This window comes from Vidua chalybeata, chromosome 4, assembly GCF_026979565.1.
Source record: "Vidua chalybeata isolate OUT-0048 chromosome 4, bVidCha1 merged haplotype, whole genome shotgun sequence".
Classification (NCBI taxonomy): domain Eukaryota; kingdom Metazoa; phylum Chordata; class Aves; order Passeriformes; family Viduidae; genus Vidua; species Vidua chalybeata.
The window spans coordinates 47,279,984-47,303,917 of NC_071533.1; the positions used below are offsets into that span (position 1 = coordinate 47,279,984).

The 23,934-nt window shown below is 36.9% G+C and overlaps 1 protein-coding gene across 4 annotated transcripts in view; it reads left to right on the forward strand.

Annotated features, from left to right (window-relative positions):
* CORIN (corin, serine peptidase) overlaps nucleotides 1-23,934 on the forward strand; it is a 128,160-nt gene that overhangs the window by 16,720 nt on the left and 87,506 nt on the right. For all 4 annotated transcript variants that reach the window (XM_053941949.1, XM_053941948.1, XM_053941950.1 and 1 more), the window contains exons 2-3: nucleotides 2,305-2,449; nucleotides 8,814-9,266. In XM_053941949.1, coding sequence (XP_053797924.1) covers nucleotides 2,305-2,449; nucleotides 8,814-9,266 — 598 coding nt within the window. The remainder of the gene's footprint in view (nucleotides 1-2,304; nucleotides 2,450-8,813; nucleotides 9,267-23,934) is intronic.

A 23,934-nucleotide genomic window follows, 5' to 3' on the forward strand; every position in this document is an offset into this window, starting at 1 on the left:
CATCGTTGTCTGTGCTTTCAGAAGTAAATATGGCATTTTTTTGGGAGATCTGTCTTCATAGCAGAGCTGTGTTATTCCTCTGTTACCTGTGTTCAGAACTCACAAGGGGGCCTAATACAGGCCGTGCAAACCCAGGTTGTGGAATTCAGGGAAGCCTGCTATGAGTACAGCAGCTAAAGCTGCTGGATTCCAGCATTACCAGAAGCAAAACGTCAGGCAGATGCTGAAGACTTTAAAATGACAAGGTAAACAAGTGTGGACTGCAGGAAGTCAAGCAGGTATTGTCTGAATATCACATGGATTGAAGTTCCTAATATTCACCTAAATCCTTAACTTTATCTGTGACTGAACGTTTTAGATGTCACTCGTGGACAAGGGCAGTAATTAAGCTGAGATATCCTGAAGTCTTGGTTTGAAACATTTACTGCTTCTGAATAAGCTGCTGATTAAGAAAAAACAATTCTGACAACCATTTAACTCTCTGCAATATTATTTGTATTTATTTTGTTGTGGGAAATGAGGATCAGATTACAGACCTTGTCATCTCACTCAGACTGTTTAACAGACACTCTTTATTCTCATCCTGAGCTGGCTGTTTCAGATTTTCAGATAAATCCAACATCTTTAAGTTTACCATCCTGCTTGCTAGATAAATCTAGTAGTAGGACTGTGTTGAGACTGAATCACTGGAATAGGAAGGAGACTATCAAGTGAGATACTACTAGCAGCTCACACCATGCCAGTACCATATGCATTTTCAGTGTTAATGTCTTTACTTTGAACAGTGGAAGTAGGAAAAGAAGTCAAATGGGACAGACACTGCACTGGATGAGTCTCGAAGTGGTCAGATGACGTGATGCTTAGCAGTGTCAGAAAAGAAATGTACAACTTCACAAATGCAGTTTTTTTGGCTTCTGCTGTCTGTCGAGGGTCTGCAGTGTCTAGTAACCAGGGGTTTCAGGAATAGTTGACAGTTCTATTATCAGCAAGGAAAATTTCCTTTCAAACAGTCATTGTGCCATGCTGGAACAAGAGACATTGAAGAATGATGGAAAATGATCCTGCAAATCCTACTTACGCCTAAAGTCTTCTCATTCAAGGCAGTAGATGGGAGTGAGGTTGTGGGGTGGTACCAATCCAGTCTCTTTGCAGCAATTCCTTAAGAAATAGTTCAGCTTTGGCTTGTGCCAGTCAGTCTAATGACCTGCTCTTTACAGAAAGGCATGTTCAGCAGAGCCAGCCAAAAGGATAACCCACAGAGACTGGCATTTACGAGACTAATATTATTTATCTTGTAGACTTTAGTCTCTTGAGGTTCTTTGGGGGGAGGCTGTCAGGGTAATGGATGCCTTTACTCTTGTGTCCTGACACAACCAACTTTGATGTGATTGATCTTCCTGACAAAGAGGATAAACTATTAGGCATCCTTTGGGAAGACACTGTCTGGAATGAATAAACCTATCATCCAGTTCACATTATCACAGGGAAGATTTTATTTTTTGGACAGTTTCAAATAAAGGGGCATTGACTTTATAACAGTTTCAATCTTGCTATTAAATATTAATTTGGAATTCTGTTTTTGTTTCTGTTTAAAACTGATGACATTTCTCCAGTATATGTGATCGTAGTATTAATGGAATTAGGTTTAAAAAATATAAAATGCATGCTTAGGCTTTTGCAGGGGTTTGAATTTTTGTACTTTGTGCAGCTCAGTTGAATTCAGAAAATTGTTTTTTCTCTATTCTTTTGTATTCCACTCATAGAACAGAAAATGTGATTTGCAAACTCTAGAGAATACTGTGTTAAGTTATATAAAGTACTTAAAAATCGGACATCATTACTGCGCATAATAAGTCTTCTATTGTCACTTAAAGGTTATAATAGTATGTTGATTCTTTAATAAAAGAAACAAGAACGTGGAACTCTTGAATAATTAGTAATGGATTATTTTTAATTATAAAATAATCTGTATTTAGCCTTATTCCTTAAATTTATTATTTATTTTACTTTTTTTTTTTTTAAATGAAATGCCTATCCAACATCCAGTTAATCAGAAATGTTTAGAAATTTCAATGAAGCTGTAAGTCTGTGGATATTGAGTAAAGTTTAATAAATGATACGGATTGCACTAGACTGTCCACCAGAAAGAAAAATTTACATACAACTTGTCTTTAAGAATCTATTAGCCATATGCAGCATGTATTTAAATCATGTAGCTGTGTAATAGGGAGGGAGGACTGCTATTGAAAACATAGGAATTACTGATGGTCCCCAGCATGATAAAACTGCATTTTTGTTTTTCAGGTCTTAGGAACAGATGAGGATGATATGGGGGATGGTTGCTCTCAGAAACTGGCTTCTGCCAAGTTCCTTCGACTTTTGCTCCTGATACTGATTCCATGCATCTGTGCCCTTATCCTTTTGCTGGTGATCCTGCTTACCTTTGTAGGTGAGTGCTTCTTTAATTAAGGAGACACCTTTTAAATTAAAGAGACTAAAACTAAGACCACATTCTCAAGTGCTGATATAACTGTAGACATTAGACATATATTTTAGTGCACCTAATTAAAAAACGAATCTACCTAGTGATTGTTTGTTGCAGAGAAGTAAATCTGTTATTTGGGCTTGTATCCTTAAAACGTATTTAAAGTATTGATGAGGAAGCCTTTTCTGGTTTTCTCAAGGTAGATTTTTAAGGAACACAGTATCTTGAACATGTAGATAGTTTTCAGCAGCCATTTTACAAGTATAGAAGATACATTTGTTATAATTTTAGATCACTGTCAGTGGAATGGAATATATATCTGTTTATGTCACACATTCATATGCAAACTGATTCTTATTTTCAGGTGAAATTTAATTTATAAATAGCCACAAATGTTTCTGTATAGCATAAAAAATATTAACTATTTAAGGAAAATTATGTTAATTTCTTTTACATACAAGGTATGTATCAATGCAGAACTCAAAATATGTTTTGTGGAAACTGGATCAAAGTATTCATAGATTTCATAATGGCTTAGTCTGTTAATTTCGTGTGTATGTTTTTATAATTAAAAATTGCTAATTTATTAGCATAAATTTTTAAAAAATTCTTCCCTTTGTTACTTTTAAAAAAGCTGACATATCATTAAATTGCTTCAAGTACAGAATGAAAAGGACAATAAAACTAGGTTAAAGCATTATTTTTTTAGGAAAAAAAAAGTTTAAAAAATTTGCTTTCTGTCCTAAGTAGTTTTGGGTTTTTTTTCATTTTTCTTTTTGTTAATGAGAACATATTCTAATTGAGCTTCCTTAGGTACTTCAGAAGCATATCTGAAATAAGTGGGGTAATGTGTCCAGTATCCAGATATATAGATACAAATCCATTTTCCTATTTTAAACACTCCAATTTCAATACACATCAAACAGTCAAACAGAAAGTCTAGGGAGAAACTAAAGATGTCTCAAAAGCACTGTCAAAATCAGGACAATTTAAATCTGTTTTCTCAATTCAGTCTGTAAAGGATATGCAACATGACGTCGTAGGCCTGTTCTTTTCATTTAGTTTAAGTTAAGGAAGTAAGAAAACCCCCAAAGCTAATGAATGTTATGATTGACAGGTAAGTCTTGGGTTATATCTTTGAGCAGTCTGAAATGGATTAAGAGCAAGTAAGTCTTGTAATTAGGAAATATCAAGCCGTTAAATTTGCTTTCCTTATGTTTAGCATTCCATTTGTATCTTTCATATCCTCTGCCCTAGATTTTCATGCTTTGGTGAGAAAGCAGATAAAAAGGCAGGTGTATTTACATCAGCTCTACTCAATCTCTTCCTCAGGCATATATCGACCTGTGATCAGAATGTATGAAATCCTCTGGGAAATGGGGCCTGTTCTGATCCTACTTACGTAGCAAAAATCGTGACTATCTCCTCTTAAGTCAACGTCATTACTGTAGGTTAAAGAATAAGGCTTGGTGTTATAACCCAAGTCTAAAACTGGCAAGGGTCCCTTCAGAAGCGGCTTTTTAATTAACGTTTTATAATTTACTATTCTTCTCAGCAGCTTTCATCTTCTATGCATTGATAGCCTAGAAGCAAATATATTTGATGGCCAGAATTAGATGAACTAATGCTGTGGACGTTAAAAGTGTGTGTAACATAATATAGTCTGTTATACTAACTAACAATACATTATATTGAAAATAATACTTAATTTCAGGTCAGTAATAACTGAAATCTGATATTGGTATGAAATCCTACCATGTAAGAAATAAGTTGATTGTATTGAGGGGCTAATAGAAATTATTTGATAGGAGGGAGGGCAGGGGGGCAGGGGAAGGGAAGGGAAGGGAAGGGAAGGGAAGGGAAGGGAAGGGAAGGGAAGGGAAGGGAAGGGAAGGGAAGGGAAGGGAAAGGAAAGGAAAGGAAAGGAAAGGAAAGGAAAGGAAAGGAAAGGAAAGGAAAGGAAAGGAAAGGAAAGGAAAGGAAAGGAAAGGAAAGGAAAGGAAAGGAAAGGAAAGGAAAGGAAAGGAAAGGAAAGGAAAGGAAAGGAAAGGAAAGGAAAGGAAAGGAAAGGAAAGGAAAGGAAAGGAAAGGAAAGGAAAGGAAAGGAAAGGAAAGGAAAGGAAAGGAAAGGAAAGGAAAGGAAAGGAAAGGGAAAAGGAAAGGGAAAAGGAAAAGTAAGAAAGAAAGAAATTACTACAGCTTAACTGATGTGCAATAGTTTGGTATTCTATGAGACCTTCATAGTATCAGTAATGTGCCCATTTCTCCGTGGTGCAGAGTCATGGGTACAGACCGTGCATGAGAAATCTCAGTTCATATGTACTGGCCAGCTGTACTAGTGAACCAGTGCATTATTTCCTTTTGCAACTGCCTCATCCATTACCCATACTTTGTTAGGCTGCTTTGCTCTGTTTCATTAGCTTTTAAACAGACTTGGTCTCTTTGAGTTTTCCTGCTCTGAAGAGCTAGAAATCTTCCACAGTTTACACTGCCAGAATCTCATTTTACTAGCTTGAACAGTGTGACTATTTCTTTAATCTCTTAACTGTCCATTTTTAAGTAAGCTCAATTTTTTAAGACCTGTCCATATTTCAACAAAACATTAATTCCCCAGAGTGAACAGCAACTGGAAATGATCATTAAAACTGCTAGAAAGTGTTGCTTTGAAATGAATGTGTCTGGTCCCAGTAGGTCATTTTGTACCAAGCACATTGAAGGCCAGCATACTGTACATGTCTGTCAACTGGACATGCCCAGCTGTGTCTGGAGACACAGATTGAAAATGGTTACATGTATTTGTCAACTAATTAACTATCTGGCTTATGATTTACCATCTTCAGGTCTGTATGAACCCAAGTCTGAAGAATAGTTGGATATTGTGTGCCTGTATACATGAATAAAATGCATTTTCTGTATGTGCTGCATGTCTGTTAGCAAACATTGATAGAAAGTAATTAATTTCTCTTCACTGAAGAGATCAAGAAAGAACTGATTGGTTTAAAGCATCACTCTGTTTTCTTAGGTATTTTGAAATTTAAATAGAGATGCTATAAAAACATATTCAGTAAGCTTAATTTAAGATTTAAGATACACAATAGTGTTTTTAGGAGAAGAGTGGGGGCAAGGATGAAAATTAAAACAAGTGGGAGCCCAGCACAAAGAGTGATTCTGCAGCCTGGAATAAAGTGCCTAAATTCTCTATGGTGCATTGGTAAAAGGAAAGGATAGGAGGAGAATGTGAGAGAAGAAAGAGGTGACTCAGGAAGGTGCCCTAAAACTCTTTACAAAGTGAGTGGAAACAGAGCTGTCATCTAGAGCTAGCAAGTGGGGAATGCCAGAGGCCTATGCCTGCCTCCCTCGAGGGCGTATGTACCTGAGCCAGGCTGATGTTATTTTGGAGGGAAAAAATATTAAAAAGAATTTTAATACTGCTCATTGTCAGTGGAGACGATATAATTAGGAAGTCCTTTTGTGTCAAAGAGGTTCGTTGTGTAGTCCCCTTGTTAAGAGGAGTTGTTATCACTAGGAAACTGTAAAAATAGAACAAAAAATGCTGTTGTTGGAAAGATGGGTTGAAGAAGCAAACAAGCATTTGGGGATCTCAGTGAAAGAAGTAAATGACCTCATGGCAGTGACAGACATAGTTATTATTATTTGTTGTTCCAGAAAAAGAATGAAATAAGTCTGAGTGAGAAGAAGGTAGAATCCAGTGGGTAGCCTCAATATTTTGTTTCACAGTATTTATTTGACCACTGTATTAAACCAAAGGGGGTTTTCAAACATTTTTCAAGAGTTTACCTCTCTTGTAATGTATTGCCTTGTATTCTGCTGAGTGATATATAAATAGCTAATCAATTTAACTTTAATTTTAAATTAGTATTAATAGCTCTTTGGGAGCAACATTTTACAGCCTTTTTCTATTTTTATGCTGAGTAGAAGAGATGAGTCTGGGGAGGAGGAGAGAGAATGTGAAAAAATACCTTAAGCTGTTCTTGAATTATGGAAAAATACTATGCACTTTCCCAAAGGAGTTTAAAAAGGTTATTTTAACTTTCTGAAAACTGCAAAAAAAGCCTAGTAAAGTTTGAAACTTGAAACAAAGTAAGCTTCTGAATTCTAGAGATACAGTGCTTTGTTTGAACACAAATATCTGGCATCCAAATAAAGCTACATTTTAGTGAGCACAGTTTCTGAGCACAACCACTCACTCTTCCTTAGATGTCAGCAAATCATATTAATACTAGTCCCTTTTTGTGAAAATGCACTTATGGTTTGGTTTGACCAGAGGACTCAAACAAAAAAAATGTTGCTTAAATGATTTGCAGGTGGGAGATTTTTGGTTGCTTCTGTAATACACACACAGTACATTCCTCCAAACCTCAATGATACATGAGCATCTGCTGGTGGAAAACCAGAAACCCTAACATTTATATATATATATATATATATATGTGTGTATAAAGTTCCCCTGGGTTTGTCTAGTAGAAGTTAGACATAAAGATTTACTCACAGTTAGTGACACTGGAGCCAAAACAATCCAGCCTGGATAAATGAGGATATGGTAAATCTCAAATGGTAACTTTTTAATTGAAACTCACTATATTTGAGAAGTTACACCAGATTTTCTTGCTGTTTGCATTTGCAATAGTTAAAGATTACTCATTAAAAAAGAAAATGCTGACATTGCCCCTTCTCAGCTATTCCAGTTCTCTTTTCTCCCTTAACTATAAAGCTTTCCAACCCAAAGTCACTTCAATTAGATTCTTGTGGCATTTTTGGTTACTTGTAGCTGTGATTAATAAACATTTCTGCCTGCCCAGTCCTTGAATTTCAGACCAGTTAACTGATTTATTTTAGCAGCAGAGTGCACAGAGAAGTGAGAAGAGGAATTCAATAGTGGGAATGGGCTCAGGATACCCTCTTGGGCTCTGTGTGGTGCCTGGAGCTGGCAGAGGGGTGGGTTTGTCTAGGGACAGAGCCTGGGGTAGTGGGGGATGAACAAGGCCTAACTGAGAGGTGATGGTGCAACCAGCCATTTTGGTAAATGCAATAACCAAAATGAAAATTAAGTCTGGGAGAGATAGCAGTGAGTGTTTTGTGGATTTAGGAGACATAGAATCATAGAAAGATCATCTAATTCCAGCCCCCCTGCCATTTGTGGTTCATCTGTACCAAACAGCTAATGAAGGGTCAAATGAATATGAAGAAAAGTTACTAAAATTATCAGTTGTTGCCAAGGTACTTGGTACATTTGGGAGACTTTATGTTTTGATGATTCCTTTTAATTTTTTTAATAATCAAGTCTAGGTGAACCATGTCTATTATGATTGTTAAGCTCTTTTACCCACCAGTGGCAAAAATGACTCTTGCTATTTACCAAAAATTTCTTATATTGTAATACAGAGTGGTGCTTCTCTTCTAGCATTAAATATGACTCTAATACATTTGGTTAAAGAATTTGAGATAATATGTGTAATTTCTATTATAGAGAAATAAGATATATGTTCTACACATTTTTAAGATGTCTTCTTTATTATTTGGATTACTAGGTTAAAGATCAGTTATCTTACTATGTAGTTTAAATTCCTGATGCTTGTGGGATACATCTACTTACTGTTTTGATTTGTGAATTATAATTACTTGCAACTATTGAACACATACAACTAAGAAAAGTCTGGTTTTGTCTATAATATAATACATGATCAAAAAATAAAGCCAGCAAGTGACTAAAATTTTAGATAATGTATATTTAAAATTCAGTATCGGAGAAGAATGACAACTCAGGGTCCAGTATTTAGCAGTGGTAGTTAAATTACATAATCTTATATAGAGAAAATAGTACCTCTTTCCATTTTACAAATTAGTGAATATGGAATATGTTAAAAATGTATTGATTGCCTTAAAGCTTCAGAATTGGATTTCTGAAGATGGTGGTACTACGAAAACAAGAGATGATGCAATTTAAAAGGATAAAAAAATAGCATTGTCCATCTTATTAACGTAATGATAGAATGAATGCATGTTGAAGATCCTTGAAATTGCACTCTGTAGTTATAAACATGTAGGTATTCGGTGACATACTATAAATATGATTAAAATATTTTAAGTTCATGGAAGCATTTGTTTCTCTCTTTATCCTACAACAACCATGTTTTATGTGCTCCTGTTATTTTGTTGCTAGATAGAATTCTTAAATTTGTCTTTAATTTAAATTTTTATATTAAAGTAATTTATTTATATAATTTTATTTAGTATTAACTTTCCAAAACAAATTGGTAACACTCTTCCAGGTGATGGTAATTTTAGTGGTTTTTTTCCTTTATTGCAGGAGTGTTAGAAAAAACATGCTTTTATTCAAATGGAAGTGAGGGCCTCACAGTTAATGGTGACTTTGAAACATCTCCTGATCTTTTGCCAAATACGGTTGAAAATAGTTCTGAGACTGATCCCACAGTGGATCTCAGCACACAGCCCTCTTCTTGGACCACCACGCCTTTATCGCATATTGACCAAATGAACAAGAACTCAAATACATTTAGAGAGTCTTTCCAGGAAAATTCCTTTGGTCCCCCAACTCAAGCCACAGTGCTCAGTCATCAGCCTGCCTCTGAAGCTGCTTTGGCAGAGGGCTCTGAAGACAACACCCGGCTGTTTGCCACTACAGAGAAGATGACGTTGTGGTCTACAGATGCTTCTTTTAACAACACAGAGAGGATGACCACTCTGCCAATATTAAGTCCTACCCGTCCATCTGTGTCACAAAAAATGGATCAGAAAAAAAGTAAGTTTATATTTTATTTGGCTCCATAGTTCTGACCCAAAAACTACAGAGCATACTATTGACATGCTCCCCTGTGTGTTTCTGTGAGGTCTAAGGAATTTGTGTCCCTTTCGGTAATTTATTTTGTTGTGTACATTCCATGTTGCAATCAGCTGGTTTCTTATCAGAACATTTGTTTAACCCGTTAAGGAAGATGCAGTAAATTCTCTCAGTATGAAAACTTAAAATACATTCTTCAATTGGTGATAATCAGGCTTGTCAAGGCTAGAAATGAGTTACTGCACTTACTAATTCTGTAGATTGTATATTCTGTGTTTCTTTAAAACTATAAAACTATGTAAGTGGCAAGTACATTCCTGATCTTGGCATGTAATTGCAGTTAGAACTTTTTCTGTCTTAATGGATAAATTCTCTAATTTGACACAGTTTTTCTGTGTAGCAATGAAGTTCCGTTGGCATTTTTGAGAGGGAGTAACAACAATTAACTGGGACCAGGAGTCTTTTTTTTTTTTTTTTATGCACCTATGAAGGTAGGTGCATTTTATTAATGCCGTGTTAATGTTATCACATTTTTATTATAACACAACTAAATGTTATTGATTCATCATGTTAGTGGTAATGAAGGATTCCCTGATACTGCTTTGCTAATTGCTGAAACAAGCGTACCATATTGAAATGAATAATTTCTCTGGAGCTGCTTATCATTCATTTTTTCTTAATCCCACCAGAGCACAGAGCAAAACTTACTCATAAGGTCATAGAAAAAATGTAATGTAAATCACTGATTTATCAGTATTTGCTTGTCTCCCTTAGACAATAGTGATGTCATAAGCCATTTGAATGGTGCAGGCTTTTTGCAGGTTCTCTTTGCTAAATGGTATTTCTTATGTAGATTTCTCTCTCTTTGTCCCCCTGCACCCCAAACTCAGAATAAATGTATATAAATGGACACTTAAATCCTATTAGTGGTTCATTTGTTTACTTCTTTTGGCAACTTAGCGAATTAGCACTGTGTCAAGGAACAGCAAGAAAGCATAATGTGCTACACTACAAATATTTTCATAACCATATTTGAGATACCTGAAATTCCAGGAAATATAGATGAAACAGTGTAAAGCCCTTTTGCCTTTTCTTATCTTGTTGAAAGGAACTCTTTTGAGATGCATATAACATGCATATGTAATACGCACATGTGTGTGTGTATGGCACATGATACTTTCCCCTACTACAGTGTTAATGCAGGGACAGCACTAAAGTGACTCAGGACAGCCTTAGGTCTGCATTTCTAAGCTTTTTGGTATTATACAGAGAGGCACTTTTAGCATTTTCCAAGTGTGTGTTCTATTCTGGTAAGTGCAGCTCATTCCAACAGCAGTATGACTGCATGTATATTCGGTAGGCGTGACTACTTGGAATTCTATTGTGGCATAGTATTTTCTGTGTAAAGAGAAAAGGACAGAAGGTTTTCAAAGACAAATTTGAAATACCACAGATTTCTTAAAAAAAAAACCACAACAACAATAAAAAAAAATCCATCCCAAACTGAGATACTTTGCCCAAAACAAAAACCCAGAGACAGAATGTTACTAATCAATAACCTCGCAGTCTTTGATTCCACTTTCAAGTGTTTTGGTTAGCTGGATTCAGGGGGACATTGTCTTAATTCTGTGTGTAGATTAAAAAAAAAAAAAAAACCAAAACAAAATATATATATTTTTTAAGTATCCAGAAGAATTTGATCTCATAACTGTGTGCTTCCATGGCTCTCCAAGGCATGGAGGACTAGAAAGCAGGGGCTTCCTAGCACTCTTCTACTCACTTCCTTTCTTGTCCTGGCCTTTGCATATTAACTCCTTATACTCGTCTTTGATCTCTTTTTTTCCCCTAAGCTTGTTCATGGAGAGATCCTAAGGTAACACAGAACATGATCGGATGTTCACAGGAAGTTCTTATGTATTCTGGTGTGGAGGACAGTGAGATATAACTAGGAGATGAGATATAAATGAGTTTTGGAGCAGTGACTCTGGAATATTCTTCTGGAGTAAAAAATATTTTTTTTGGAACAAGTAAAACTTAAAGACCACATCAGATTGGTGGTAGTAGATCAAATTACATCTCTCTTGCTTAGTGTCTGAATCCAGCTGTGAATATTAGCAGATGCCTGAAGAAGAATAAACTAGGGCTGGCCTGCTGAGGCACTTGAATGCTATGTGGTAGCAGATTCCAGTGATCTGCAGTGAGTCCTGGTGAGCGCTCCTTTGTCCTCCCATGAATTGACGTAATCACTTTTGAACCCATGTAAAATGAAGGTTTGAATTTTTTAAGCGTATTTGTAAGGAAATTAACCTCTAAATGAAGTATCAGGCTGATGTTCTATCATCAATGCACACTAGCAGATCATCCATGAGTACAAGTTTCATCTGGTTCAAATGTGGGGAGGTGAATCTGTTTCTGTTCATTTAGTAAGCATGTATAACTTGCACTTTATGCTGATCTTATGCAGTACAATAAAAGATAAATGATACATCATATGACATAGAGACTGCCAGTTCAAAGCCAACCAAAATTCTGTGAACACATTTGGACTGGCATTCATGTGGCTGTTAAGTTTTTGGTCTGATGCTAGTATCCCTAGTGCTGGATTTGCTTTACTGGTGGACCACAGCTTCAGTAAAAGACATTAATAAGAGAAATTATAAATATTGTGACCATATGGTATTCAGTTAAGACTTTAAACTAACAAAAGTAAGACGTTGCAGAGTTACTAACTGGAGGGGAATGAAATTTGGCACATATGACATCAATTATTTAAGAAGTCCTCGAAGAAGAAGGAAGTTCTTTGGCAGAAATTCTAGCAAAGAACAGATTAGTGGGTAAACAGGAATGAATCATAAAATAAAGAAGAGATGAAGTAGTTTATTTTCATTTTACAAGGGGAAGCAATGCCTCACAAATCTATTAGAAAATTCTTTGAAGGAGACAGTGAAAATGCTGGTTAATACAACACACGTAGCTTTTCAAAATGCTGTTGACAAGAGTCTTCACCAAGAAGTCTTACAGATCTCTTCTTGCAGACTAATGCATTTGTTAAAAGACAGAAGGAAAAATAAGAATGAACGGCTAGGCTCCAGAGCGAAGAAGGATGCTGGTGGAATCTTACAGACCAACAGTGTTTCTTAGCAAGGCAAATAGAAAATAGTCAAGTAATAACATTTCTGCTAATACAGACTTAGCTCCCTAAAATGAATAGCTGGGACTCACATAAAGGTTTCATAGTGGAGACAGTGACTGATAAAATGTTTAAATGACTGTGCCAATAGATGCAAAAGAATGCTGGAGAGTGGGAAACAATGAGAACTCTATCAAATACAATGCTGGACTTTCAGCTAGGGTTGCCACCAAAATAAGGACCTGATGGTTTGCTGCAGTCAGCATTCTGTCTCCATGAGAACCCTCATCATGAGGTCTACAAAGAACAAAATGGAAAATATTATTACATCAGTATGTAACTTCAGAAAGATAGCAGTCGAATTGGAAAAGGCAAATAGTAGGCAACCAGACCAGTAGAGACATGAAAAGACTTAGATGTGGGGAGGCACTAAATAGAAGGAAGACACTGTTTTCCTACTGGAAAACGGCTGGCTTATGAGCAAGTTGTTGTGGTGGATAGTCAGACCATTTTGAGTGTTACTCAGTGTTTTTCATTATATGAGGAGTTGCCTTTTTTTTTTTTTTTTTGGCCTATCAGGCAGTAAGCTAAAAAAAGGATACCTCATGGACCTGACTGCCACAGGATGATGGGAAAACCAGAAAGTATGGAAATGCTTGGAGAACTCTGTGAGGAGTAGGTCTGGTGGGGCTTGTAGAAACAACAGTCCACTGGTAACTTCTGACTTGTGAAGGTTCAAGATTTTATGTTGCCAGAAAAGTTGTTGTTACAGTCCTAGGTGGTTGTTTCTTACATTTGCCCAATATTACTATAATTTTTCTTGAATATATAATGGTGGCCCCTACCAAAGGTCAGCTTCTGATTTAAAAGTATCCTGTGTTACCTCTCTGTTGGGAAGCAAGTGAAGGAATATGTTTTTCCTATTGAGGGATTTGAGTTTGTGTGACTTTGTATCTAAATGTTTTCTGGAGGCATGGACCATGGTCCTAGTTCACGAGTAGGGCTCACTGGAGAGTTTTCTGATAGCAAAACCATCAGGGTGGGAGTCTTAGGTGAATCAATAAGTTCAGTAGTATTTATTCATAGAATTTGAAGTATACGCAGTAATATTGTGCCCATCTGTCAATCAATGCTTAACAGAAAAAAGACCACATTTTAAATAGTAACTATTGTAAAGAATAAAGCATGTTTTCTCAAGGAAATATTAATACAATTTATTGCTACTTTTTTCTCTTTAAAATAAAAGCTGACTGCACTGAGGCACTAAAGTGGGAGACTTGATTCAAATGAAGCAGACTCTGTTTTGTAATGCTGATGATTTGGGGAGAGGAAGAAGTAGAGAGAGTGACGGTTGATGTTCTTCCTAGAAAAACATGCTGTAGATGAATATACACTGGGACAGGAAGTATTAATATCTGATTTTGTTTCTTCCACTCACTGGTGTATTAGCATATGTATATTTAATATCTCTTTTTTTTGTGCCAAGTCTCCCATAGATCTCCCCTAGCAGTCTAGTAGCGCCTCTGCCATTTCGCAGAAGTAGTTTCAGCAGAGAACTACACCAGATCCTAACGTGAAAAGTAACATGGCTAAGCTTGATCTTCAGCCATGCCCGCCCGTGCGGGGCATCCCCGCGGGCGGTGAGGAGCGGTGAGGGGCGATGAGGGGTGGTGAGGAGCTGTGAGGGGCGGTGAGGAGCGGTGAGGGGTGGTGAGGGGCAGTGAGGAGCGATGAGGGGCGGTGAGGAGCTGTGAGGGGCAGTGAGGAGCGGTGAGGGGCAGTGAGGGCCGGTGAGTGCCGGTGAGTGCCGGACGCGTCCCTCGGCACGGCCCGGCAACTGCAGCGGGCCCGGCCGCGCTCCTGCCCCGCGCCGCCGCCAGAGGGCGCCGCGAACGCGAGTCCCGCTTCCCGCGCGGCCGGAGCGGGGCAGGAGCGGGGCCTGGAACTGGGCAGGAGAGGGGCAGAAGTGGGGCCTGGAATGGGGTCTGGAACGGGGCGGGAATAGGACCGGAGCGGGGCTGGAGCGGGGCCGGAGCGGGGCCTGGAACGGGGCGGGAATAGGACCGGAGCGGGGCTGGAGCGGGGCAGAAGCGGAGCCGGGGAGGGGCAGGAGCGGGCCCTCCCGGTGAGCGAAACACCGTCACTTGCGCCAGTGTGGAAGAGGGTGAACACCCCCGAGCCCTTTAAAAGCCCCGATTGCTTTAAAGAATGAAGTGGAAAAGTGTTCTCGTAAAAGCAAGTCATTGTCTCAGGTTTTCAAAAAGCACAGGGTTTATGTTTGCTTGGTTGCATCCAAGGAACCTTGGGTCTTTTCACTTTCCTTGTGCATCTTTGAAACTGACTGGCTTAGTTTCTTTGCAATCCTTCACACTGCCTTGATGTTACCCTCATTCTTTTATCACTTAACCATATTAAATTTATACATGAAATAAATCTCTTTGTCACGGCCCAGCATTTCTTATTATGTATTTGGGGCTCTGCCACTGCTAGAATTCTACTACATGGGATTTTGTGTTCTGCCACTACTACTACAGAGATGGTCCAGCTCACCTTTCTGTTTGGTAGGAATGAGAAATATGAAAACCACTGTGGGGATAGCTGACACAATATGTCACGAGTGGTGCAGAAACAACGAATTCCATGTCTCTCTATCTCAGCCTTGTGCTGCTCATATTAAAGACATTTTTCCTGCTGAAGCTAAGGTATCTGGTAACTGCATCCCAAGTCAGTCCATAAGCTTGAGTCTCCCTAATCCCCAGCATTTCCAGCAGTGACCTAATAAATAATTTTGTCTTTTAGCTAAATTTGTGTTTAATTACTCATACAAGTTGGGGTAGACTCACTTGTGTAAGGAGTAATAGCAGCACTGGACCCATGGTAGATTTTTAGGGTATTCTTGTCCTCAAAAATAAAAAATTCAAGATGTTGTTAAAACATTATTTTCTCCTGAATGGAAAATGATTTTGGTTTTTCAGATTGGCACAGAATAACATAAGCAGTGTCTTAAATATCAGGCCAGGAATTTAGCCATTCAAATGTATCTTTGTCATGGAAATGCAAGCATGAATAGACTAATATGGTAAAAATTAATTTTGTTGATGCTTGAATCCATGTTTGAGAGTGTTTTCTCTTCCACCAGTACAGTCTGTTTCATTACCTCACTTATACGTAAGTTTTCTGTCAAAATTAAAGACAGTGAAAAAAGCTGCCTTAAAATTTTGGCAATACAGTTCTCATTTAAGATTACATTTTTTTCACCAGTCAGAATAATCACATGGAGGCATTCTGCTTTTCTTCCCTAGAAAAAATTTAAAATTGAATTTGCATTTCACAGGGCAAAATTAGTAAGCAAAGAGAAACACATGGATTTTCACAATATTCATTATCAAGAACCTGGTTTTCATCAGTTTTACCAGTGTTGTTTCTTATGACTACATGGGCATAGCTTGGAAAGGAAACCATGAAGTTTCTGACATGTAAAATGTATTAGCTGAAATCCAAAAGATCCTTAAAAGCCATTACTCACTATATAGAGCAATTTTTCATTACTATTTATGTTTATAAGGGGGAAAAAAGCTTGCTAGCTTTTATCACCTGGTGTGTTACTGCTGTCAGGTAACTGCAAGTTTGCCAAAAACTTCAGATGCTTGTATGAAAATTGTAATGATGTTGTTAACATTTTCATACAATTACCTCTAGCTAAGCTTGTGATTTCAATTCTCTTTAGTAAATTTGTGGTTCATTATTGTAGTTCTTCTGTTTATAATTAATCTCTTCAAATTCAGTCTGATGAAACAATGTTACCTATCTAATAGACTACAGGTATTTGATAGGATTAATTTTGCAGTAAGTACTGTGAATAACTAACACACCCTCCTTGAAGTTCCATGTATCTTTACTCTGGCCTTTCAGTGGTGTGGTTTCCTTTAGAATGAGAGATTTCCACTTCTACTCAGCTTTGGAAATAACATCAGCTTTGTTCTAGGTTAAATGACGTGTGCTTCTGGAGTTGTGGATGTGTGTTCCTTTAAAACTTGAAATGGAAGACTTTCAGCTTTACGTCTATTTTACATTCATCATGAGTTTTTATAATTTGTTGCTTGTGTTTTAAACAGATGTTTGTTGTGAAATTGAATTATGAATTGACCAAGAGGCTAAGCAAGACATCAAGTGCTTAGTGAAACTTTTAAGGATGGTAACAGTGAAGCAAGGCATATCTGAAGATAATTGTTTGAGAGTTGCAGGCACTGGCTTTTGCTTCAGACCCATCAGGTTGCCTGAAACTATTTAAAAAAAAAAGTATTTGTCTGGCTATTTCAACAAAAAGATGATGTTAATGTATCTTTTTCTGTTCTGTATTGTGACTGATAACTTTGTTTCCAAATGTACACCTTACATCTGGTAGCAGTGTGTGATATTATGATTGATTAAAGGTTATCTGTTTTGTGCTTCTGCATGGTCTGTTATGGATTATAACACATAGAGTGCAGCCAGGTGTGGGTACAGAGTCGTCATTAATATGAAATGGTAAGTTCTAAACCCTTGTCGTAATATTGGAAGGTCAGAGTATTGATGCAACTAAGTGATTTACAATCACTGTCATCTTTCACAATCATGTGAAATTCAAGAACAACATAATGAGTACCATGGTTTGAAATCATTATAGGGATGGGAATTTGAGAAAGTGACAAACAGCCAAATACAGCTAAAGATTAATTTAGGTGTTAATCCGTACACAAAATCTGTATTTCTCACCTTTATTATGACTGCTAATTAAAAAAATTGTACTCTCCAGTGAAATAAAATAGCAGAACTTCATAGCAGAAATCAGGAAAATCTTTTTCACTGGATGGGTAGTGCAGAACCCAATGTCTGCAATGGCTGTTGGGACCCTTTTCCTTGGGTATTTCCAAGCCTCAAAGTAATGGATGACAGCATGCTGGCAGCATTCTCACTTGGAGCAGCAGGTTAGGTGGAGACCTCCAAAGGACTCTTTCTACCAATAGTTCTGTGATTCTAGGGTATAAAAAAATTGGAAGTAGAACATGAACATTTTGCATGGTTGAAAAAGTTTAACATTATAGCTGGTTTAATGGTATTTAGGGTAATCCTAATTTTCATGGGGAAACATCATTTCTCTCCAACTGACATAAACAATTAAACAATGAGCTATAAAAGAGAGCATTGAAGGAAGCTGTTGATATTTATTAGTAGATTTATTTGAAAGAGCTAAATGGACTTTCCATTCTGTGAAAAGCGGTTGAAGTACAAGGATTTTAAAATCTCCGTTTGCACAGGCAACTTGCAGGCATCATGTTCCTAAGATTTAAATACAATCTGAACTGACATATAGCTAGAAACATACAGTAAGAAACTTAATCATGTTAAGCTTTTAAACATTTTCCTTTTACCCACTGAAAAATAGGGTTGTTTTTGACCTCTGATTGCTCAGGCTGAGAAAGTTTGTCAGAATTCTTTTTGTTCACACAACAAAAACATAGCGTAACTGGAACATTAAAGAATAACTGTATTAATGTAGCCGGCTAGGCTTCACTGTGAACAGAAGCATTCAGACTTTGTGGTAGAAAAATAATTAGGCCTTCACCGAATGTTTTAAAAATGCAATGCTTAAAAGAAACTTCCAGTGCTATAAACAGGAGAGTCAGTAGCAGTCGGATAAAGAAATGGCCAAGGATGTTGTATCTCATGTCCTGCAACACATATTTTGCTAAATGGGCTATCAAATTCAGAAGATCTAGGCTGCAGTATTTCTGGCTAACATTTTAGAGACAATAACTGTGCTATAACCAAACAAGCACATACATACCTCTGAAAAATATAGTTGTGGGAATTTCCCATAGGGAAAACAATTAATCAGACTGATCAGCCTTAGTTAACTGGGGCTTTGGAGATCAGCATCCAGATCTTAAACTTCCCCTGTGAATTTCCACATGGGAAACTGCAGGTTACAAAGCATATTTTGTGTGTATTTGCAGTGTTTTGCAAATACACCAAGTGTTTTAGTGAGGTGCTATATTGCACTCTTAGGTTCTAGACAGATTTTACAGGGAGGGGTATGCTGTGTTAGTTTTATCTGAAACTGAGGTGGGTATAGTTATCACTGTGAGATGTACTTGGAAAAAAGGAGCCTAATTTCTTACTAAATAGATCAGAAGAGTGGCTATCATAGAAAGGTAATTAACCAGAGAGAAGTGGACAGCTCAGGCACAGCCTATTTCTATGCTGACCTATTCATAACCTAAACTATTTTAAGTCTTTTACAAAGCACTGTGGTTTTTTCTTGTTTTGTTTTGAACATAACAGTATTGGTACATAACTAAATGTTGTTAATCAAGCTAGCATTATTCACTTACTGAAAACATGTCTGTTAGAAAAACCCGCAAAAAACCCCCCCAAAAAAACCATCTGGATGCCTGCCTGGTTCCAGTGGAAGCTACCATTTTTTATCCCCCCTTTTTTAAAGAAAGGCCTATAAAGAGGGGTAAAGTGGTAAAGTCATGCACATGTTTCAGAAGAATAGCAAAATCCTGTCCAACTTAATGAACCATGGAAAGTAGCCTCTAATGATAGATCTAATTGTAAAATTAATTTCAATATGTACCTTTTGTTTAATGGTAGGCTGTTAGAAATATGTCTTCAATTTCACTAAAGAATTCTGTAATTAGGAAATGACTAATCAAAATACCAGATCTGGAACACAGGCTTGCTTGCAGGGGGGTAAATATTCAGCCTTAGCTTTGGCTCTTGAGTTTACCTGCTCTCAGCTGTGCCTGCCCAGGGGATTAAAAAAGTATGTGCTTCAGCCAAGAAGAGCAGCATCTGGAAGCCACTTGCTGAGAGAAGTGGGGCTCCAAAAAATGAAGTGACTTGATGAAGTGTCCAGCCTTTTGCAATATTCTTTGGTCAAGAGAATAGCTGAGTTAGAATTTAAGACTTGCTCTGAGCAAGAAGTGTCTGGGGCAGACTGGGTGTGGTGTTCCACTCTAAAGCAGCTGGTACAGATTGCCTTAAAAAAAAATTATGATAACACTTCACCTCTGATCTAAAATACGAGTTGTATTTCCCTCATGGCTAATCCCCTCTCTGTCACCTGGGAGGTAGTGAATTGTTTTTCTTTCTACTGCAGGTGGTCAGTAGCCTTACCATGTCTCCCTTTGGTACCTGTGGAGCACAAGAGGGAGTTGACAATCACTCATTCCTTTCAAATTGTATAATTCATTAGCTGAATGAAATTAAATGCAGAGCAGTTTTTCTCAGCTAGTCCTGGTGCCTGTCTTGTGTTTCAGATCCATGGATGGGATTTGCGGTTCTAAAGTTTGTTTTCCTCTTCCCCACATAAATTATTATGAGTCAGATGGGCTTCATTGAAAGGTTGGTGATACTGACGTGTCCCCATTCCCTTTGCTCTGAACCATACAAATGCTTTTTATGGCATTTGTTTGCTCAGTGAGCTGACTCAGCCCTAACACAGGCTAAGTTAGCTCTTGGGTGGTTTGGCACAAAAGTTGTTTCAAAGGAAATGGCAAGCACACATGGTTGAAAGGAAGTGTGGCACTATTGCATCATCACTGCATTCAATTATCTTCTGAAATGTTTTTCTGGTTGTGTCAGTTGGCTTAAGAAAAGTCATGACCTTCTGTTGGAGACTTACTTGGGAAGTACCTTGCTTTTATCTTTAGGCTACCATCACTTGTTACTGAGCCCTCAGGAGACACCAGTATGTCAAATGTCTACCCACATGTAAATGTAACAAACTTACTACTGCTTGTATTCAGATTATATCTCTGTGCTGTAATAAAGCTGTATAAATGCACTCCACTTAAGTCTTTCTTTAGGGATCAAGACAGTACAGATTTCATGTGTAATGAAGACATACACACACAATGCTTCTGATAATTTCCCAAAGTCAACAGGATCACTTATGCCTGCTAGCAACTAAAATAAAAGCTATTAGTGCTTTTACATAAGTGCTTCTTAATCCATTTTTCCATTTTGTAGTATTCGGTAGAGGATCTCTGTTCTAGCAAATGAGAAATGCTTATTTGTCACAGCTAGAATAGGGGCTTCTTTTCACATTGTTTTCCATCCTTCATCATTTTTACGTTTTGGTAATGGTGGTATTGCTGTTTGGACACACTTCTGCTTTTGTATTATCTACAGACACAGTATTTACCAAAGGTTTATTGGCTGTGGTAGCCCTCTTGAATGAGAAATACTGGTCAACCCCTCATATTTCGTTCGTGATATTTCGTTCTTGTAGGAGAGGCTATTAGAAATGGGGACCTTGCTGTTGACAGTTGTTTGTAATACTGTGTTTTTACACCAGAGTATGGAATTAATTTGTCTTTTCTTTCACTTTGTCAGTGCTTTAATGGGTGCTTTTAGGTGTGAGCTCTCTATTTTCGTGGTACAACTAAGTAGTTTGTCAGTTGCAAAGGAAGCAAGAAGTGTCATGGAAGTGGTGGTTCTGTCACCAGTGGGTTTGTTATTCTATGTGGATATTTCAAGTTTTGATAGTATAAAGCATCCCCTTACTGTTTTAGTGGATTTTTTTTTTTAACAGCAGATATAAATGGAAGACAGCAACAAAGCAAACACTGGTCTCTCGATCTCTTTTGGCAAATAACTGTGTGGTAGTAGTTGGCATTAGTTTAGAGAAAGATAGCTGTAGAATAATTTACTTTTCAGTTAGTCTCCATCTCTAAAAATTAGAGATTAATTTTAATCTCGAAACTACAGATTATTATGCTATTTTTTAAGAAGGTGAATATATAATAAAGGAATTATTTAGTTCTGTAAGAGGACCTGTGCTTTAGTTTAAGACAATGAAACATGTTGCCTGATGTATATCAGTAAAGAAACCTTAAGAAATAAATGCTTTTGAACCATGTGATTTGTATTTTATAATCTTCTTAATGGCTAAAACTTCTTTTTTTATTCATGGTATCATTATTGAAATTACTCCTATGCAGTTATCATTCAATACTTATTTAATAGAGTTGCAGAAGTGAATTGTGTCTATTACTCTAGAAGAAGTTTTGAGCTAATCAGAGGCAGTTGACTTGTATTTTGTACATGACGTTCCTTTTTAAGAATCAGTTTGAGTGGAAGTTTAAAATACTCTTTTGATTTTGGGCAAATGTACCTGAATAAATACAGAAGGAATATGTGCAATTGAAGAGAATCCTAGCAGGAATGAGTAGACATTTAGCTCTTCTTCATTCATTGTGTTACTTCAATTTCTTTCACTCCACTTTCCTTGTCATGAAGAATTTGGAACCTTCTTCATTTACAGATGTCTCTGTAGAAAATTTTTTATTTTTCCAGTGTTATGGTGACAATATGTCTTGGTTCACATTAAATCTCAAAGAGCTACAGATGTCAAGAGAGTGACATCTTTAAAAAGGGAAGGCAGCTATTTAGAGCAACACTTGAACATATGCTAAATTTATTCCTATTCAGACAGCACTTTAGCACATGCTTAAAAGATACTCTCAATAGAGAGGTTGTCTAGCTCAAGACTGAAATTCAAATTAAGCTGAAGTTATAGCTTTTAAAAAGTCATTTGGCATGTACCTCCCCTGTTGATTTGAATAGGGTCTGCTGGTCCTCCGAAATTATGAAAAAATTGTACATGTAGTCTATGGTTAACTTTTATCTCTACATGCAAGGATATAAAGAGTTTTAAGTAGTTTCTTCTATCAGGATCTTGAGAACAATGGTAAACTTAAGAATTCCCTTAATTACCCATGGTATGATGGAGAGGTTCTGCAACTTTTCACAAACCTCTCACCTCTGATTCGAGGCATCCAAGTAATGCTTACTAAAATAGTGCACTTCTAATGAGATAGATGCCTTTTAGAACTGGATGGCTCATTTTGGATATACCAGGAAAGATGTTAAATCTTGGTATGACAGTCTCAAATATTCAGTTAGTGATCCAAAATATGTAGGAAAATAAAGTTAAGAACAGTCTTTGTCTTTATAATGCTTTCATTAACATCTATAATTTTAACTGCATGTAAAACATGTGTGATTCCTTTAGATAGACTGAATTTTGGTAGGGTGACAAGGTAGTCTGATTAAAACAAGTGTTATATTTGTTACTTAGATAAAGATGCATTTGCAGTATTTGTGTTCTAAGTGTTTCAGCATTCCATGAGGGAAAAAAATGGAACTGAAGTGACGTAAAAGTGTAATGATTCTTTAGAACTAAGCTATTAGTCTAAAAAAAGCACCCCAGTCACTATAGATTTGAAAATAGGCTGAAATTATATGTATCTGAATAGCTTATACCCTTGTAGGTATTTTTAAAATTCTTATGTAAATAATTTTCAAAAATCTTACCTAAACCATAAGCCATTAAGTACAGAAAAGTTGGATGAAATCCAAGTAGCAGAAAATAATGAAGAATCAAAAGCAAGGTGGGATGTGTGGAAGAGTAAATTGCACTCATGGTTGAAAGGTAATACCCACTCATTATAAGTCATAATTGTTAGATCATGTTTGAGATCTTGGGTAGAAGAGAAAGTATACAAAACAGGGATATAAAAGGTCTATCTGAAAATAAGAGCTTCATTAAAAATACCAGGTTGTAGAAATTATAGGATGGAGCTGATATTGCAGTACAGAAAGTGAAAAGAAGGTAAAGGTGGAATACAAAAGGAAATATAATGACACGGGAGGTTATGTCATATAAACAGTAATTTCCATTGTGTCCAGAATAAGAGAGACTCTGGGGAGGAGACAGCAGGGGTCTCCAATAGATGGGAAGAGTCATTCAGGCACTGAAGAGTTGAAATTGTCAAAGAAATGCAATGCTTTCATTGTCTCACTATTTACAATAGCAAATTCAGGACATATGTCTAAAAGATAAGGAATTTCAGGAGTCTTGAAGGGAAAATACTAAAGAAAAGCAGAAATTTTTTTTTTTTTTAAAATAAGATCTTTAACCATCTGATTTAAAAACAAAGCCAAGTGAACTGGATCCAAACTGAAAGTATGAAGAAAATTGTGACTTATATTGACTGGTATATTTTGAGTAGTATGGCCAAACTCTCTGTGATGTTTCCTTTTTGACTTTTAACCGTGACTCAGAATATGTCCTGACACCAACAGCTGCAGATTAACCAACGGAGTGCTTTTTAGAGGGATTGAGAGTTTTAGACTGGAGGAAATAGTACAAATGATACAGAGATGTTGATCAGGTTTGAAAAAAATTGAAGTCTAGATTTTTTTAAGCTATTTCCTTCCACAGCTTAATTTTGGTTTTCTGTCCATATAAAGTTTTCTTCTGATTTATACTCTTATATAGTCAATATAGCCTGACACCGAGACTCATGAGAACTTTATCCTGTAGTGGGAATTATCCAAATTATCTAAATCTCTTACTGCATCTTTGATGTGTCCCTGTCTTTTCCTTGCTTCTGTCTAGCCTTCCATACAGAAAGGTGACCTATAATTTCCCCTTCTCTCAGG